At 41.8% G+C, this 17,904-nt stretch overlaps 2 protein-coding genes across 3 annotated transcripts in view; one reads left to right on the forward strand and one right to left on the reverse strand.

The window, feature by feature from the left end:
• The first annotated feature begins 2,193 nt into the window (after nucleotides 1-2,193).
• LOC133550532 (uncharacterized) lies at nucleotides 2,194-3,479 on the forward strand. The gene is made up of 4 exons (XM_061896498.1): nucleotides 2,194-2,333; nucleotides 2,396-2,454; nucleotides 2,544-3,373; nucleotides 3,435-3,479. Exons 1-3 carry the CDS (start codon nucleotides 2,311-2,313, stop codon nucleotides 3,359-3,361), a joined length of 900 nt encoding a protein of 299 aa, XP_061752482.1. The 5' UTR covers nucleotides 2,194-2,310; the 3' UTR covers nucleotides 3,362-3,373; nucleotides 3,435-3,479.
• An 8,201-nt stretch (nucleotides 3,480-11,680) lies between these two features.
• The window catches only part of arid1ab (AT-rich interactive domain 1Ab), a 135,466-nt gene continuing 129,242 nt past the window's right edge, over nucleotides 11,681-17,904 (reverse strand). For both annotated transcript variants that reach the window (XM_061897398.1, XM_061897397.1), the window contains 2 exons: nucleotides 14,870-15,000; nucleotides 11,681-14,785 (listed from right to left, as the gene is read on the reverse strand). In XM_061897398.1, coding sequence (XP_061753382.1) covers nucleotides 12,920-14,785; nucleotides 14,870-15,000 — 1,997 coding nt within the window. In that variant the 3' untranslated portion in view covers nucleotides 11,681-12,919. The remainder of the gene's footprint in view (nucleotides 14,786-14,869; nucleotides 15,001-17,904) is intronic.

Genomic DNA, 17,904 nt, shown 5'->3' on the forward strand with positions numbered 1-17,904 from the left:
CACGGTGATTCCTTGTTTAAAAATCCCGGAGGTGAAGCTTTACTATGGATCAGAGCGGTCAATCGAACATGGTTCCTGACCACTTGTCAACCGGCAGGTTTTGGTGAGAAAATTGTGGTAAAAAGTCGCCTTTTACCGGAGATCTGTGGAGTTTGCACCGTCCTTGTATCTGCCGTGACTTCCCTCAGACACTGGCCTCAAGGCACCCCTCCGACTATCGGGTACTATTTAATCTCACTAAAACACTAGCAACACAATAGAAAGATAAGGGATTTCCCAGAATTATCCTAATAAATGTGTCTAAAAACATCTGAATCCGTCCCAATGCAATCGCCTGTTTTTTAATTTAACTTTCTTTTTTTCCGAGTCCTTCGCTATTAATATCATCATCCACAAATCTTTCATCCTCGCTCAAATTAATGGGGAAATTGTCGTTTTCACGGTCCGAATAGCTCTTGCCGCTGGAGGCTCCCATTAAAAACAATGTGAGGACGTGAGGAGCCCTCATCCTTGTGACGTCATCAACGTCATACGGTAAAGGCAAGGCTTTTTTTATCACCACCGAAAGTTGCGAACTTTATCGTCGATGTTCTCTACAAAATCCTTTCAGCAAAAATATGGCAATATTGCGAAATGATCAAGTATTACACATAGAATGGACCTGCTATCCCCGTTTAAATAAGAAAATCTCATTTCAGTAGGCCTTTAAGCAAATCGAAACATTGTTGTGTGATATAAAACTGCCATTCTAAATAATTACACTTCTTTAAAAAATCAACCTGGTGCATAACATTCAACTATCGTAGAGTAATCAGAATTTACATATTTTGGCCACATTGTACTCTGGCAGGTTTAGCCATATGAGCTTGCGAATTAGTGACAAAATTCCATACATTTTCTACCACTTATTCCCTTAGGGGTCGCTGGTGCCTATCTCAACTACAATTGGGTGTAAGGCGGCGTACTCCCTGGACAAGTCACCACCTCATCACAGGGCCAACAGATAGACAGACAACATTCACACACTAGAGCCAATTTTTTAGGGTTGCCAATCAACCTATCCCCAGGTGCATGTCTTTGGAAGTGGGAGGAAGCTGGAGTACCCGGAGCACGAATAAACATTAACGTGTTACAATCTGATACAGAGCTAGACTGTTTTTACTTCAAAAATAGCGTTTAAACTTGATTCGAAAGACTTACATGAGCGTTAACGACTGTAACGTCAACACAGGCGCAAAGTGACGGAGCCAAGTCATTAAGTACAATGCATTATGGGACTTGTAGTCTCGAACACGCGAGCATTGAGTTTAGCTATAAAACACTATTACGTACCGCAGCATATTATCTGAGCTTCTCGTGGTTAGTAAATACTGGGAAGCGCTAATAATAAAATTGTCTCGCATTTAAGCAAGCGAAATGGCGACCGAATAACAGCACAAATAATAATAATGTTTTTCATAAAACTGGAAGCGAGGGCCGGAAACACCCTACGTCACGTGTCAGGGCACTAGATGCAGTGCATTCTGGGACTTGGAGTATCATTGCGTATGAGTATGAGTATGGGTTTATTTCGAACATGCAAGCATACAACATGATACATTATAATTTTCAGTTTCTCTTTTCAACATTTTCGAAAAGGAGTAGGAAGAAGCAGAGCTTATTTAATCGTACCCCTTTTCTTTTACATAACAGTTGCTAAAACTTTTGTTCACTTCCTGTTCTTAATGTCTTCACAATATACTCCATAAGTAATTAAATAAAAATAAATAAAATAAATAATTGTTGAAGTTTTATTCCATACAATGAAATAAGCAAGATGATTTTGAGAATGAAAGAATGAATGGGTGAATAAATTCAGAATGTTTATCATGATTCTTCTTTTTTGTACTTTGTAAACACTTTAAGTTTGAAGGGTTTCTTGAAGTGGATCATATTAGTACATTGTTTGATTGCTTTGCTTGAAACTCGTTTGCACTTGCACTTGAATGGCTTAATCTTTGAGACAAGCATATGCTACTCAACGCAAGAGTTGAGTTCATCTATAAAATAATATTTTTCGGTGCAGTACATTTTCTAAGGTGGTCTAGTTTAAAACTATAATTATTCATCCTTATTTGGTGTGTGTGTGTTTTTTTTTGTTTTTTTTTTTGAGACACACACACCTGTATGTCATCAGCTTTGTTAAGCTGTGATTGGCTGCATTGTGCCATTTAAGCAGCTGGTCTTGTGCACACTAATGCAGAGCAAGTAGCAACAGGTTGGTCTGGCTACAGGGGCTCTGACCAAGGGGGACATCGACGCACACAAAAAATGGCTTGTGGAATTAATTTGGGGTGAGTTTTTGCTTGATTGCAATTGTTTGACGAATGTGTGACCTTTGACTGTTTGTGTGCAGGATCTTGGTGATTTGCTTAGTTCAGGCAGAACATGCACGCTGTTTGTGGGCCCAAGAAGGTAAGCTTTGTTTCATTGTGTGTGGAGGTAAAAGTGGACTGGAAGGAATTTTGGCTTTTAAAAATGTCTCTGTAAATTGTGTGTTGCAGGTCAAAGCAACAATGCATATGTTGGCTATTTGCAACAAGGTCTTGCTGGAAGAAATCCCCAGAATCAATTCAGACAAGCCTCCAGTGTTCCAGCCTCGGCCCAAAGCGACGGCGGAGTGGCTTCTAAGATGAAGGTGACCGTGCAGTCAGAGCAAGATGGTTACAGCTCAGTCAAGGTGCTGCGTCGGCCTCCTGTGCTCAACCAACAAAGTGCACTCCAGAAGCCAAAAAAGTCTCCCGGGCTGGACCTCTCTACTTCAATTGCAAGCTCTGGCACCTTAAACAAGCACAAGAGCCAACAGACCAAGGACAACAGGAAGAGTTCGGGCTCACGCCGCGTCGGCCACCAGAACAAGAAAACCGCTTCAGCTCCGAGCCTCGCCACAAAGCAGCAGAAACTTCACCGGCAGGTTCCCCGCAAGCAGCAGACCAAAGCCAGCCTCTTTGTGGCCGGCTACGGCGCGCGAGAGTATGTTCCTGACATGCAAACATCTGCCACGGGCGCCGGATCCAACTCTGACCTGAAACCAAGCCATGCAGGAACGTCTCATCAGAGCAAAGGGTTCCACAGCTACGGATGGGTTCCCCGGCACTCTCATGCCCACCTTGGCAATAGACGGAACCATCAGCACGGCTCAAGCGAGAAGGTTGACTCCGGTAAAAATTTTGCACCCACTGATATTCTCCGAATCCCCAAGCGCTTCGGAGGGCACGCCATCAGGCGGATGAAGGCTCCTAAACCCCAAAAGCTTGATGCGAAGACCCAAAAAGCATCCCTGCAGAAGAAACTATTTTACAGACTACCTGCCCGTAACTAAGCCGAACAATTGGTAAGTTTTTAGTTTGCTTTACTTGCCCCCCACTCTTATCTAATTTTCTTCTTTCCAACAGGATTGAGTGCAGTTTCTTGGAAATAAAATGATTTGTACGCCTAAATCTCTGCTCCTGTGTGGTGTTGTACAGTCGGTCTAGTGGCATCTTGTGGTCAGTATGTGTATTGCATGGTAGAGGTAAACTTTCACTACTAAAACCAAAATTTCTCCTAAACCCTTGGCTTACAAAACTCCACTACATCAAGACAGTTTGGGACGGCAATAGGTGGAAATATTCACTACTTAAAAAATGTAATTTATTTCAAAAGAATTGGTCTGCTAAAATAAAATGGGTGGAAGCGTGTTAATGTCTTACGACTTATAAGGTACACTGAACATTTACTTTTAGAACCAATACTATATGACTAACCAATAAAGCTCAAGTTTGGTCTTAAGGACCAGGAGGGGTGTTAATCAAGGTCAATTTATTCAATGCTTAAATGTAGATACATTTCAGGTCTATTGGGTGATCGTTTTATGCCCTTCTCAAAATCCTGTTTTGGGCAAAAATGAAGTCTGCATTTTCTCACTCTTTCAAAAGTGCAATATTTAATGAGTATCAAATTTTTGGGGGGGGCGGGCAGTGGTAGTTAAGAAATCCCACATTCTTGGGGATTCAAAAGGGTCTTAAGTATTTGCACTTTAAATACTCAATTCCCTAGATCAGGGGTCACCAACCTTTTTGAAACCAAGGGCTACTTCTTGGGTACTGATTAATGCAAAGGGTTACCAGTTTGATACACACTTAAATAGCCAATTTGCTCAATTTACCTTTAATATATAATTAAAAAAAAAATGGGTATGTCATTCCATTGTACATTTTTTTTTTTCCCTTTGAAGGTTTTTTTTGTAGAAAAATTATAAAAATTTGAACGGTTTAAAAGTAAACAGGGAAAAACATTTTGAAAGTTTATTTTCAATTTTGACTTTAAAATTCAACTGAAAAGACCTAGCTAATTTGAATCCCTAAGAAAATTATGGAACATTAATTTTTCCTGATTGAGATTAATTTTAGAATTTTGACATGTTTTAAAAAGGTTAAAATCCAATCTGAACTTTATTAGAAAATATAACTAATTGGATCAAGCTATATTTCTAACAGATATTCATTTTCCAGAACAAACATTTTAAAATAAATTCAAAAGACTTTAAAATAAGATTTAAATTTGATTCTACAGATTTTCTAGATTTTTTTTTTAATTTTAATCATAAGTTTGAAAAAATATTTCACATTGTTTGTTGAAAAAAACAAGCTGAATTTAATTTAAAATTGTTTACAATAAAAAATGTACTTTAACATTGATTTAAATTGTCAGGAAAGAAGAGGAAGGAATTTAAAAGGTAAAAATTTTTTTAAAAATCCTACAATTTTTAAGGTCAGATTATTTCTCTAAAGTTGTCTTTCTGAAAGTTATAAGAAGCAAAGTAAAAAAAAAAAAACATTTAAACAAGTGAAGACGAGGTCTTTACAATATTTTCTTGGATTTTCAAATTCTGAGTTTTGTCTCAGAATTAAAAATGTCAAGCAAAGTGAGACCAGCTTGCTAGTAAATAAATACAATTAAAAAAAAAAATAAATAAAAATAAAAAAGTAGAGGCAGCTCACTGGTAAGTGCTGCTATTTGAGCTATTTTTAGAACAGGCCAGCAGGCGACTCATCTGGTCCTTACGGGCGACCTAGTGCCCGCGGGCATAGCGTTGGTGACCCCTGCCTTAGATCACTAAAGTTTGTTTTTGTTTTTCATATTGCAAATGCACAATATGAAATATATTCATAACAATTTATTTTTTTTGTTTAAAAGAAAAAAAAAGCCCCCATGGCATTTTTGCATTAGTCATTGCAATGTTTTCTTGTAATGTTTGCTTTTATTTTTTCAGAAATTCTTAAAACTTGTTTAGGGCTGTTAAAATGGGCTGCAAATGTCCCCCGGAGCACACTTTGAACTGTTCGAGACTTATGGGGTGCATTGTGGGTAATGTAGGACCTTACTCTGGAAAACAGGTCAAGTCTAAAATTGTGCTTTTCAACAAAAAAAACCCAACCAGGGAGTGTAAATGTCTACCTAAAATGTATAAAGCTGTTTAACACTTAATAGCCTGAAATGTTCTGAACACTTTTACAAAAGTGGAATAAAAGCAAGTGGGTGTAATGAAAAGGTTAGAACATATGCTGACAAAATCTTTAGGCCTACTGTATGAGTAGAGCTGATGCGTTCATGGTAATGCGGGCTGTAGGAATTTTGCATTATCGACCTGTTACATTTAGAACTACTGTATTGTGGTTTGAATTTTTTAGACATTTTTAAAAGGCATGTTCAAATGTGAAGGTCATTAGTACAGTGTCAATACAGCTAGTGTGTGCCACACACTGAAGTGTCTTTTTTGTTGTTGCTATTTCTAAAAAGTACCTTTTTTAATTCTATATTTTCAGTACCATGCAAAAAGGCTAGCCTGCCTGGAAAACTACAAACATGTCTGATCGGGTGGAGAAGTCTGTCAGTAAGGGGGTGGGGTTAATTTGCATTTGAGAAGAACGCCCCCCAAAACGGCTGTTTTCACGCGACACGAGAAAGGGGCTTAAAGATGGGACTGTAAAACTAAATTTATGAAAAATACCAAACCGTTGTCCCGAGCACCATTACAGATTATGTAGACGAGAAACATATGTACCCTAAAAATTGGTTACTTTTTCTTGTTTATTTGGCTCATTGACCAGAGTTGCACATTTCACATTCCCTTCTGGGCCACTACACTGAACAAACATATTCAAAATCTCTGAAACGACTTTGGAGATGGTTTATGGAAAATAAATGAACATTCCATTAAACGGGAACAAGTCTGGTGGACGTTCCTGCAGTCAGCATGCCAACTGCAATATCTTGATATGCCACACCTGCGGGGTGGAATGGATTATCTTGCAAAAGAAGAAATGCTCACTAACACAGATTTATACCGATTTTTGAACAATATTTGAGAGTAATATGTCTTTCTGTATATCCAAAATGGGAGCAAAAACAAGCGTTGCTTTTATATTTTTGTGCAGTATGTAACAATTTTACTATTGCTGTTTCCCTCTTACTCACATGTAAGAGGGATGTGTGCTATGGCTAGGAGTTGTTTTTTTCCCTTGGCCTCAGTCTGGAACCCCCTCTCCAGAAGCCCAGGCTTAGACCGATTTATTTTATTTTATTGTCTCATTCCCCCCCACTTGTATACCTGTATCTCATCTTTTTTGTAAGGGGCGCTGGAAGCCGGCAGACCCATCATCGATCCTGTTCTGTTTCCCTGTAATGTTGGTCTGATCTTGAATGGGATTGTGCTGAACATTTTAATAAAGTATGTCTGATTTTTATTTTTATTGGTGGGTCATATGTAGTGACTTTTTCATCCGACTGGGTGAAAAAGTCACTACATATGACACTTATGAAAACACTAGGTTTACCATGAATTGATTAACATGGACCCCGACTTAAATAAGTTGAAAAACTTATTCGGGTGTTACCATTTAGTGGTCAATTGTATTGAATACGTACTGAACTGTGCTATCTAATAATAAACGTTTCAACCAATCAATCAATCAGGTACCAGTGCAGTGTCAGTGATAATTCTATTATGGTTTTCTAGACACTCAAAGCTCTTCACAGACAATTGAGAAGCCATCATTCAGTCATTCCACGTTCACACGATGGTGGTGAGTGTGCCACACACTCACTGAGGCATCAGTTACTTATGTGTATGGACTTAACCATGATTCCAAAATGGTGGCGTGCAGCAACACCATGTTTTTTTAAAATCAAAATATCAAGTTCTATTATTTCCAACAAATATTTGTACAGCAACTTCATTTTTCAAAGCAAATAAAAACGGCGGCTAGTTTATGTTAGCATAAGTGGTTAATCAGAACACATTTGTTTGACAATTGTCTATATTTTTCATCATTACAAAGTTTATGAAAAATCTTACCAGCTCGAATTAAAGCATTGGTTGTGTTACAGCAACCAACAATTTGCAGTCATGTTATGATAAAATATACTTTCAATGACAGCTAACGCTGGCTAAATTAACCAAAGTGCTATTATTAGCTAACAACACCCAAAGCTAATGCGCACGCATGTTACGTACGTACGTAATTACGTCATTACGTACGAAAAGCCGTGATATACTGTTTAAAATACTGTGGGAAGTTGGCGCCCTCTAGGCATCTGTGTAAAAGGTTGCAAACAGACCCTTTAAAGGCCTACTGAAACCCACTACTACCGACCAGGCAGTCTGATAGTTTATATATCAATGATGAAATATTAACATTGCAGCCTTTTTAGTTTACTAAATTGCAATTTTAAATTTCGCGCAAAGTATCCTGTTGAAAACGTCGCGGTATGACACGACGCGTGCGTGTGACGTCACGGATTGTAGCGGACATTATGTTCCAGCCCGATCCCAGGCTATAAGTAGTCTGCTTTAATCACATAATTACACAGTATTCTTGTCATCTGTGTTGCTGAATCTTTTGCAATTTGTTCAATTAATAATGGAGGCGTCAAGAAAGAAAGATGCAGGTGGGAAGCGGTCCATTGCGGCTGCCGTTAGCAACACAAACACAGCCGGTGTTTCCTTGTTTACATTCCCGAAGGTGAAGCTTTACTATGGAACAGAGAGGTCAAGCGAACATGGTTCTCTACCACATGTCAACCGTCAGGTTTCGGTGAGAAAATTGTGGTAATAAGTCGGCTCTTACCATAGACAAGAGCGGAGCTTGCGTCGTTCCCCTTGCACCTGTCAAAGAGGCGGCTGCGGACTCACTTGCCTCCTCCGACCGGCCGGCCCCGAACGTGCAATGCTTCCACCGTGGAGAAGGGGGGAAAAAAGCTGCCTTCGCTTCGCCTCGTCGAGAAACATGGCTCCCCTCAGAGACACTGGCGGTCGCCACACCCCTCCGACTTTCAGGTACGACTATAAAATCGCACTAAAACACTAGTACAGGGGTAAGGAACCTATGGCTCTAGAGCCAGATGTGGCTCTTTTGATGACTGCATCCGGCTCTCAGATAAATCTTAGCTGATATTGCTTAACACGATAAGTAATGAATAATTCTGCTGGTAATCACAGTGTTAAAAATAACGTTCAAATTATAAAACATTCTCATGCATTTTAATCCAACCATCTATCGCACCTGTTCAAGAAGTCACATTAATGGTAAGACGTATTATATTTATTATTGGTTAGCTTTAATAACAATGGTATTAAAAGAATAAGGGACTATCCATCCATCCATTTTCTACCGCTTATTTCCTTTTGGGGTCGCGGGGGGGCGCTGGCGCCTAGCTCAGCTACAATCGGGCGGAAGGGACTAAATATACTCAAAAATGTTGGTCTTACTAAAAAATGCACGCATTTAGTTGTATTCTGTGTAAAAAAATATTATATGGCTCTCACGGAAATACATTTTGAAATATTTGGCTTTCATGGCTCTCTCAGTCAAAAAGGTTCCCGACCCCTGCATTAGTAACACAATAAGCAGATAGGGGATTTTCCAGAATTATCCTAGTAAATGTGTATTATAACATCTGAATCACTCCCACTGCCCTGTCTTTTTTTTTTTTTTCTCCTAGTCTTTCACTCTCACTTTCCTCATCCACGAATCTTTCATCCTCGCTCAAATTAATGGGGAAATTGTCGCTTTCTCGGTCGGAATTGCTCTTACTGCTGGTGGCTCACATTATAAACAATGTGAGGATGTGAGGAGCTGTCACGCAAAATCCCCCCCCCCCCCCCCCCATTTACTTCCGGGGTCATGATTAATACAGACGTTTTGTTAACGCTATAATATAAAAATATAACGCTATATTATAAAAATACAGACATTTTGTTAACACTATATTATAAAATAAATAAATTTACAATTTACAGACACAAGCTATGGGATGAAAAAGAGGAAACGTGACCCCGGAAGTAAATGCGTCATCCCATAGCTTGTTTTTGTAAATAGTTTTTTTTAATTTAATTTTTTACAATATAGCGTTAACAAAACATCTGTATTTTTATAATATAGCGTTATATTTTTTTATAATACAGCATTAACAAAACTTCTGTATTAATCATGACCACGGAAGTAAATGGGGGGAAGGTTTTTGTAGGGGGGGAAGAAATTTGGGGTGACAGAGCCCTCACACCCGTGACGTCACGCGCACATCGTCTGCTACTTCTGGAACAGGCAAGGCTTTTTTATTAGCGACCAAAAGTTGCGAACTTTATCGTCGATGTTCTCTACTAAATCATTTCAGCAAAAATATGGCAATATCGCGAAACGATCAAGTATGACACATAGAATAGACCTGCTATCCCCGTTTAAATAAGAAAATCTCATTTCAGTAGGCCTTTAAGTTAAGATTTGGGTAAACGCAATTTTAAATAAAATAAAACGGCAATGCTTGTAAAACAGAAAACATTTGGGAGAGAAATATTTTAGCCAAAAGTCTGTTGTATAGAGGAACTTGGACCACAATAAACACATTGGCGGATCTTTGCATTGACAAAACTAGTGTTTCTCAAGGGTCTATCTTAGGTCCTCTTCTTTATCATTTGGGCTATTCAACTGGTGACCTGCGAGTTCATAGATCAAAACTCACAAGAGTCAAATTTTTGAAGTAAAATCTTAAAAACACTATAATGCTGTCATAAATAGGTATCTTTGACAAGCTTCTTTGCAGACGCCGGTTCCCCGAAATTGACCCAAAAAAAGACTAATAGTAAAGGGAGAAGTCCGGCCCGCTTGGTCCTTAGCTTTCTAGAAACAATTTAGTTGAATAGCCTTGGTGTGACGTGTTTTAGAATCACTGCAATAATACTGTAAGTGGGGCTTTAACAAACCGCACACTGGGGTTGGGGGAGCGTGTGACCACCTGGAATATGCTTTATCAGTATCGTGCCTCAAACCCCAGTCTGGAAAACTGTGCACTACAAAACATGCTCATTGTAGCCATTAGTTCTTACTTCCTCGGTTTGATATATATTAAAAATGAATAAATAATTGTTGCATTCGTTTTTGTTTTGTAGGTTTAAGTATTTTATTAATTGCTGATCAATTTGAATTCTGGCAGCACGGTGGCAGACAGGTTAGTGCATGTGCCTCACAATATGAAAGTCCTGAGTTCAATCCCAGGCTGGGGATCTTTGTGTGGAGTTTGCATGTTCTCCCCGTGACTGCGTGGGTTCCCTCCAGGTACTCCGGCTTCCTCCCACTTCCAAAGACCCCTTAGCAGAAAAATAGCCCCAAAGCATGATGTTTCCACCCCCATGCTTCACAGTAGGTACGGTGTTCTTGGGATGCAACTTAGTATTCTTCTTCCTCCAAACACGACGAGTTGAGTTTATACCAAAATGGATACATGGATGATACAGCAGAGTATAGGGAGAATGTCATGTGGTCAAATAGAACTTTTTGGTATAAACTCAACTCGTCGTGTTTGGAAGAAGAAGAATACTGAGTTGCATCCCAAGAACACCATACCTACTGTGAAGCATGGGGGTAGAAACATCATGTTTTGGGGCTGTTTTTCTGCTAAGGGGACAGGACGATTGATCCGTGTTAAGGAAAGAATGAATGGGGCCATGTATCGTGAGATTTTGAGCCAAACCACCTTCCATCAGTGTGAGCTTTGAATGGTTGACCAAATCCTTATTTTCTACCATAATTTACTAATAAATTCTTTAAAATTCCTACAATGTGTATTCCTGGATTTTTTTTTCACAGTTGAAGTGTACCTATGATGAAAATTACAGACCTCTGTCATCATTTTAAGTGGGAAAACTTGCACAATCGGTGGCTGACTAAATACTTTTTAGCCTCACTGTATTCTATCTAAGTTGGTCTCTATTTAGTGAAGTGCATTGTATTCATATAGCGCTTTTCTCCAGAGACTCAGTGAAAACCATTATCTACATATTTAAGTTACATTTAAACCGGTGTGGGTGGCACTGGGAGCAGGTGGGTAAAATGCCTTAGCCAAGGACACAACGGCAGTGACACAAGCGGGGATCGAACCTGGAACCCTCAAGTTGCTGGCACGGCCGCTCTACCAACTGGGCCACGCAGCCCCATTTTTTTCCCATTAATGGTACACTGGATACAATGTTATGCAGAGGTGTACTTATAACGATTTTAAGATATACGAAAGGGACAAGCGGTAGAAAATGGATAGACGGATGATACTCATTTTGTAATGGACAATAATTGAGAAGCACGGCACTAAATAAATGCACAGCAAAGATCTTACCAAGATTTAATGTACATTTATTCTTAACACGTGGAACATATAGTATAAAGATTTGATACTGAATAAATGATATTCATTGAGCCAAAAAAAGAGGGGGGGGTAAAAGAAGAGGACTTTACATCAAGTTTTTAGCTACATCATCTGAAATACAAATATGCAGAATCCGCATCACTGGAAAAAAAACAAAAAAAACAAAACAAACCCAAGAAAATAAAACTTTCTTCATCAAGGTCTTGTTATTCATGAAGGAACCGCAGATTTGTTATATTCTCTACACCCGCACCAGACAGTCTGTGTGTGTCTTGTGTTTGCTGGGAGCTTCACTCCCGCCAAAGTGGTAATTGTCAAAGATTTTTTTTTCTCCTTAAAAACGGTGAAGCGACAGAATTTGAGAAAGAGAGAGAAGTGTAATTAATGTACAACATCGTATATACAGTGCAGCCTGGGCCGCATATATCTAGAGCTGAGGACCAGTCCTATTAGAAGGGTCGGGTCATACAATCAAGGGACAGAGAAGAAGAGGTCGGGGTGTTGTAGGTTCACCATACTTTGGGGGGAAAGCCGTCGTCGTCTCTCTCGACATTAACTAAAACTGTTTTTAAAAACTACAGTTTGCTGCCGAGCCAGCGTATCTCAGTGTGAAACAGTATTATTACAGTATGTTTACAGTTTGTTTTAAGGTGTACAGTACAGAAAAAAGTCCTACAATCTACCGCGCAGGCCTCGCACCGCAGACGTCTGCTCACATCCTGCGGGGCGGCGGGCGGGCACACGACATCCCAAGTTACAGCAATCTTCCTGCTCCGCAGAGTCCCCCCCCCAACCCTTGACCCCTCCTGGGAGAAAGCAAGCACGTGTAACCCCAAAACTCACTGTAAACGAGACAGCAACTTTGGTTACAGTTTTTTTTTTTTTTCTGGATATTTTTTTTTTTTCATTTTAATTAAAAAACAAGTCCTTTTAGGCTAAGTACAGGTCCCGATCAATTCATCTCTTCCAGTATCTTTCAGCGTAAAATCCACAGCTACTTCATGATATTCCTTCCTTTCGTGAGAGGGGGGGTGGGGAAAGACAGTGGAATCCGAGGTGATTTTGCATAAATAAAAAAAAAAAAGAAAAAAGGAAAGACAGTCAGTTTTGCTGTTTTTCACTCACACGCGACAGACATACAAAAAAAGTGGGGGCCGGGTGGAACGGACATAGGGCAGAGTGGAAAACGCCCCCACGGCTGTCATGAGTGGCCGATGCGAAAAAGTACGTCACAGATGACCTGGGACACCATGGAGTTCATGAGCGGGGATACGGAGATGTCCAGTAGCCGCGACTCGTACAAGGTGAACTCCGAGTGGTTCTCCTCCACCTTGGCGAGGGCGTGCAGGGCGCGGGCGGCCCGCCGCATCATGTCCACACTGGTGGGCTCAAAGTGAGCCTGCATCTGCAGCAGGGAGCTCTGGCTCTGCTGGTACTGGGTGGCGGCCAGGCTGTCCTCCAGGAAGCCCAGCAGGTTGCCCACGCTGCTCTTCTGCACGGCGATGGCCCGCGCCGCCAGGCTGTCGCCGTGAGCCAGGTTGGCCAGCAGGACCACGGCCATCTCGCGGCACACGGCCACCTTGCGCTCGCCCACCAGGCGCACCAGCGAGCCGTAGAGCTTCTCCAAGCGGTTGAAGGGCGGCGTCGCCAGAATGAGGTCCACGTTGTTGTCCTGGATGCTGAGCTTGCTGAGGGTCTCCAGGACCAGTCTCTGCGGAGAGAGCGAGCCGTGAGGCCCCAGGGTGGGGAAAGGGTCCAAGGCTTCCGCCGAGGGGCAAACGGCCCAGTGGAGCAGTCCGTCCAGCAGAGGCAGACATATACTCTCAGAGTAGACGGAAAGGTCCAGCTGGCCCGAGATGTTGGCCAAAGTCACTAAGCAGTTCTCCCTCAGCACCTCCAGGCAGTCCCACCACCACTCGTCTCTCTCGCAGCTCACGCCCTCGTCCTCCTCTTCCTCCTTCTCGTAGGTGACGGGGGCCTGCTTGCGCTCCGGGTGCCGGTGGTGGAGCAGCACCAGTCGGCCCAGCAGCAGCAGGAGACCCGGGTGTTTGGACATCTCCAGGTCGTTGCCGGGGACAAAGGAGAGGCTGCGTATGATGTTGGACACGCAGATGCAGCGGCGGGCCAGCGAATCCTGCCAGCTGGACAGCGTGCTGAGCGGCGTCTCATCCTTACTGTGTGGCTCGTCCTCCAGGATTTTGATGTTGCGGCGGCTCTGGAGTTCGGGGTTGATGCTGAAGAGGTACTTCCCGTTCTCCTTCTGCTCCTCGGCACCGCCGCGGACAACCTCCTCCGTGACCGACCCCGGCCGTGCGGACAGCACGTCGTCGATGGTGGCGGTGACTGCCGCAGCCACGGCAAGAGGAACGGAACTCGACTTCTGAGAATCGGAGGGTTGCGGCCCTGCTTTGTTCTCACCGTTCGCTTCGGGCGTTTCTTTTGTCGTCTCCGGCGTCTTCTTATTTCTCATGGGCGGCGTCGGCTTCCGTACTTTCAGGTGGTTGACGCGACCTTCGAAGTGGGTCTGAATGTGTTCCGTGATGTCGCCCCCGCCGACGCTCCAGTGTATCAGTCCGCTGTCGAAGCTCTGTCGCTGGCCAAGCTTGGACTGGTGGTTGACCTGGAAGGGATTCTTCTTCCGCACCACCTTGATGGGCAGTTTATCGAACTTGCTCGCCTGCTTGGGTTTCTCCGAGTTGGGGTCCTGAGTAGACCCTGAGGTAGAGGTAACGGGTTGCTTGATAGACAACTCCTTCTCTTTGTCCTCCGCTTCGTTGTCCGAAGACCTGTCTTTAAGGGAGCTCTCCTCCTCCTCCTCCTTTATCTGGACTGATAAGGTGCTGGCCTTGGTGTCCTCCGCCTCCTCCTCGTCGTCGTCGTCCTCTTCGTCTGTCTCCATGTCCTCCCCCTCAGGCATCAGAATTTCCTCATCAGAGTCTTCAGCGGCGTTGGGGTCTATGAGAGTGCGCTGGCCAGGGTCTCCCACTTCGTACTCCTTCAGGATGCCAAAGATCTCAATCAGGCACCTTCTGAAGTACTCCACCACCAGTTCTAGAAAACCCGGAAGCTGGGAGGTGGGGGGGGGGGGGGGGGGAGACCTCAAGTTAAAAATGTGAAAAACAAACCAATTAAGGGTGCTGGTGGGTCTTACCTGGCATAAGTTAAAAGTAGAAATGCTGTTGTCGTCATAGAGTAAGATGTTAATAGTATCCAAAGCCCAGGTGCTCTCTGCTAGTAAACCCGACTTTAGTGACATCATCACTCGCCACGCTTCAGGGGTGCCTATGAGCGTAACACAGAACAAATGAGTCAATTTGATGAAAAAAAGGCTACGCTACACATCTGAAGATAAAGCCCCAAGTAGCTAATGAGCTAATCTAAAATGTGAGTTGGCACTGTAGCGCACGCAGCTATGTTAGTGTGCACTGCCTCACTCATTACTGTTACGTTGTTAGCGATGTGCTAATCAGTATCGGCAGATTGTCGTGAAAAGGTACAGTAGAGGCCAAAAGTTTAGACACACCTTATTTCAATGCATTTTCTTTATTTTCATGACTACCCGTATTTTTCGGAGTATAAGTCGCTCTGGAGTATAAGTCGCACCCGCCGAAAATGCATAATAAAGAAGGAAAAAAACATATATAAGTCGCACTGGAGTATAAGTCACATTTTTGGGGGAAATTTATTTGATAAAACCCAACATCAAGAATAGACATTTGAAAGGCAATTTAAAATAAATAAAGAATAGTGAACAACAGGCTGAATAAGTGTACGTTATATGACGCATAAATAACTAACTGAGAAGCTGCTTGGTATGTTAACGTAACATATTATGGTAAGAGTCATTCAAATAACTATAACATATAGAACATGTTATACGTTTACCAAACAATCTGTCACTCCTAATTGCTAAATCCCATGAAATCTTATACGTCTAGTCCAGTGGTTCTCAAAGGGGAACATTATCACCAAACCTATGCAAGCGTCAATATATACCTTGATGTTGCAGAAAAAAGACTATGTATTTTTTTAACCGATTTCCAAACTCTAAATGGGTGAATTTTGGCAAATTAAACGCCTTTCTGTTTATCGGTCTTTTAGCAATGACGTCACCGAGGTAACACACCCGCCATATTCATTTTCACATTACAAACACCGCGTCTCAGCTCTGTTATTTTCCGTTTTTTCAACTATTTTTTGGAACCTTGAAGACATCATGCCTCGTCGGTGTGTTGTCGGAGGGTGTAACAACACTAACAGGGAGGGATTCAAGTTGCACCACTGGCAAGAAATCTGCCGCCAGACCCCCATTGAATGTACCAGAGTGTCTTCACATTTGACCGGCGATGCTAAGACAGACATGGCACAGAGATGTATGGATAACCTGCAGATGCATTTGCAACGATTAAGTCAACGAAATCACAAAGGTGAGTTTTGTTGATGTTGTGGACTTATGTGCTAATCAGACATATTTGGTCACAGCATGACTGCCAGCTAATCGATGCTAACATGCTACGCTAATCGATGCTAACATGCTATTTACGCTAGCTGTATGTACATTTGAAACTAGATACCCACATTTAATGCGAAACAAACACTTACCAATCGACGGATTTAAGTTGCTCCAGTGTCACAAGATGCGAAAGTCCTGATCGTTTGGTCTGCACATTTTACCGGCGATGCTAATAAGGCAGCCATGCTATGGGCCACTTCATTAGGTACACCCACGCTATGGCCGAATAGCGTCAATAGCTATTAGCTCAATAGCTTCAAGTTCTTCTTCAATTTCGTTTTCGCTATCTGCCTCCATATTCTGACCATCTGTTTCAATACATGCATAATCTGTTGAATCGCTTAAGCCGCTGAAATCCGAGTCTGAATCCGAGCTAATGTCGCTATATCTTGCTGTGGTAACCGCCATGTTGTTTGTATTGGCAGCCCTGTATGACGTCACAGGGAAATGGATAGTGGTTTCGAAGATAGCGAAAATATGGCACTTTAAAGCTTTATTTAGGGATATTCTGGGACCCGTAAAGTTTTTTAAAAAACTTCAAAAAATACAACAAGCCACTGGGAACTGATTTTTATTGTTTTTAACCCTTTTGAAATTGTGATAATGTTCCCCTTTAACCTTGTTGGAGGTACCGAACCCCACTAGTTTCACATGCGCATTCGCCGAACCCTTCTTTGGTGAAAAATAAAACGTTTTTTTTTCTCAAATTCAAGACAAAGTTATATGTTTTTTTTACTGTTGCACAAAATGAACCGTGCATGAACATCATCTTGTTCAAAGAACAAAACAGTCCATGAACGCACTACAAATTACACACCTGCGAATCCGATGGAAAATTAGAGGGAACATCGTTTGGGGGTATTCATAATACGGCAATAGGGAGAAGTTTTTATTTACACGATGAGTCGGCCGTGTCTTGACCTCCGCGGCTGAAGCTCTGCCGAACCCCTGAGGCCGACTCACCAAACCCCTAGGGTTTGATCGAACCCAGGTTAAGAACTACTGGTCTAGTTTCTTACGTGAATGAGCGAAATCATATTCTTTGATATTTTATGGTAATGTGTTAAAAATTTCACACAAGTCGCTCCTGAGTATAAGTCGCACCCCAAGCCAAACTATGAAAAAAACTGCGACTTATAGTCCGAAAAATACGGTATTTACATTGTAGATTGCGACTGAAGGCATCAAAACTATGACACTTGTGAAGTGAAAACCATTTCAGGTAAGAACCTCTTGAACTTCATCGAGAGAATGGCAAGAGTGTGCAAAGCAGTAATCAGAGCAAAGGGAGGCTATTTTGAAGAAACTAGAATATAAAACATGTTTTCAGTAATTTCACCTTTTTTTGTTAAGTACATAACTCCACATGTGTTCATTTGTAGTTGTGATGCCTTCAGTGACAATCTACAATGTAAATAGTCATGAAAGTAAAGAAAACGCATTGAATGAGGAGGTGTGTCCAAACTTTTCACCTGAAATGTATGTGATCGCCATTGGCAATAAATGTCTTTTGATGCTGTTAAAGAAAAAAAAAAATCTAGCGATCCACTCTTGCTGACACTATTTATTTTTAGTCCTCCCAGCAGGTAATTAATCCACAGTGGGGAGCCAGTCTTCTAAACTAATAATAAATACTTCCATTAAGGCTAATAATAGGGGTGTAACGGCACACA

Source organism: Nerophis ophidion, linkage group LG04 (genome assembly GCF_033978795.1).
Source record: "Nerophis ophidion isolate RoL-2023_Sa linkage group LG04, RoL_Noph_v1.0, whole genome shotgun sequence".
NCBI classification, from domain to species: domain Eukaryota; kingdom Metazoa; phylum Chordata; class Actinopteri; order Syngnathiformes; family Syngnathidae; genus Nerophis; species Nerophis ophidion.

Excerpts from the sequence above, each read along its gene's own strand:
- LOC133550532 (XM_061896498.1), top strand. The coding sequence starts at position 2,311 with ATGGCTTGTGGAATTAATTTGGG. Across the intron at positions 2,334-2,395 it reads GCTTGTGGAATTAATTTGGG|GATCTTGGTGATTTGCTTAG; the intron begins GTGAGTTTTTGC and ends GTTTGTGTGCAG. Across the intron at positions 2,455-2,543 it reads CTGTTTGTGGGCCCAAGAAG|GTCAAAGCAACAATGCATAT; the intron begins GTAAGCTTTGTT and ends TGTGTGTTGCAG.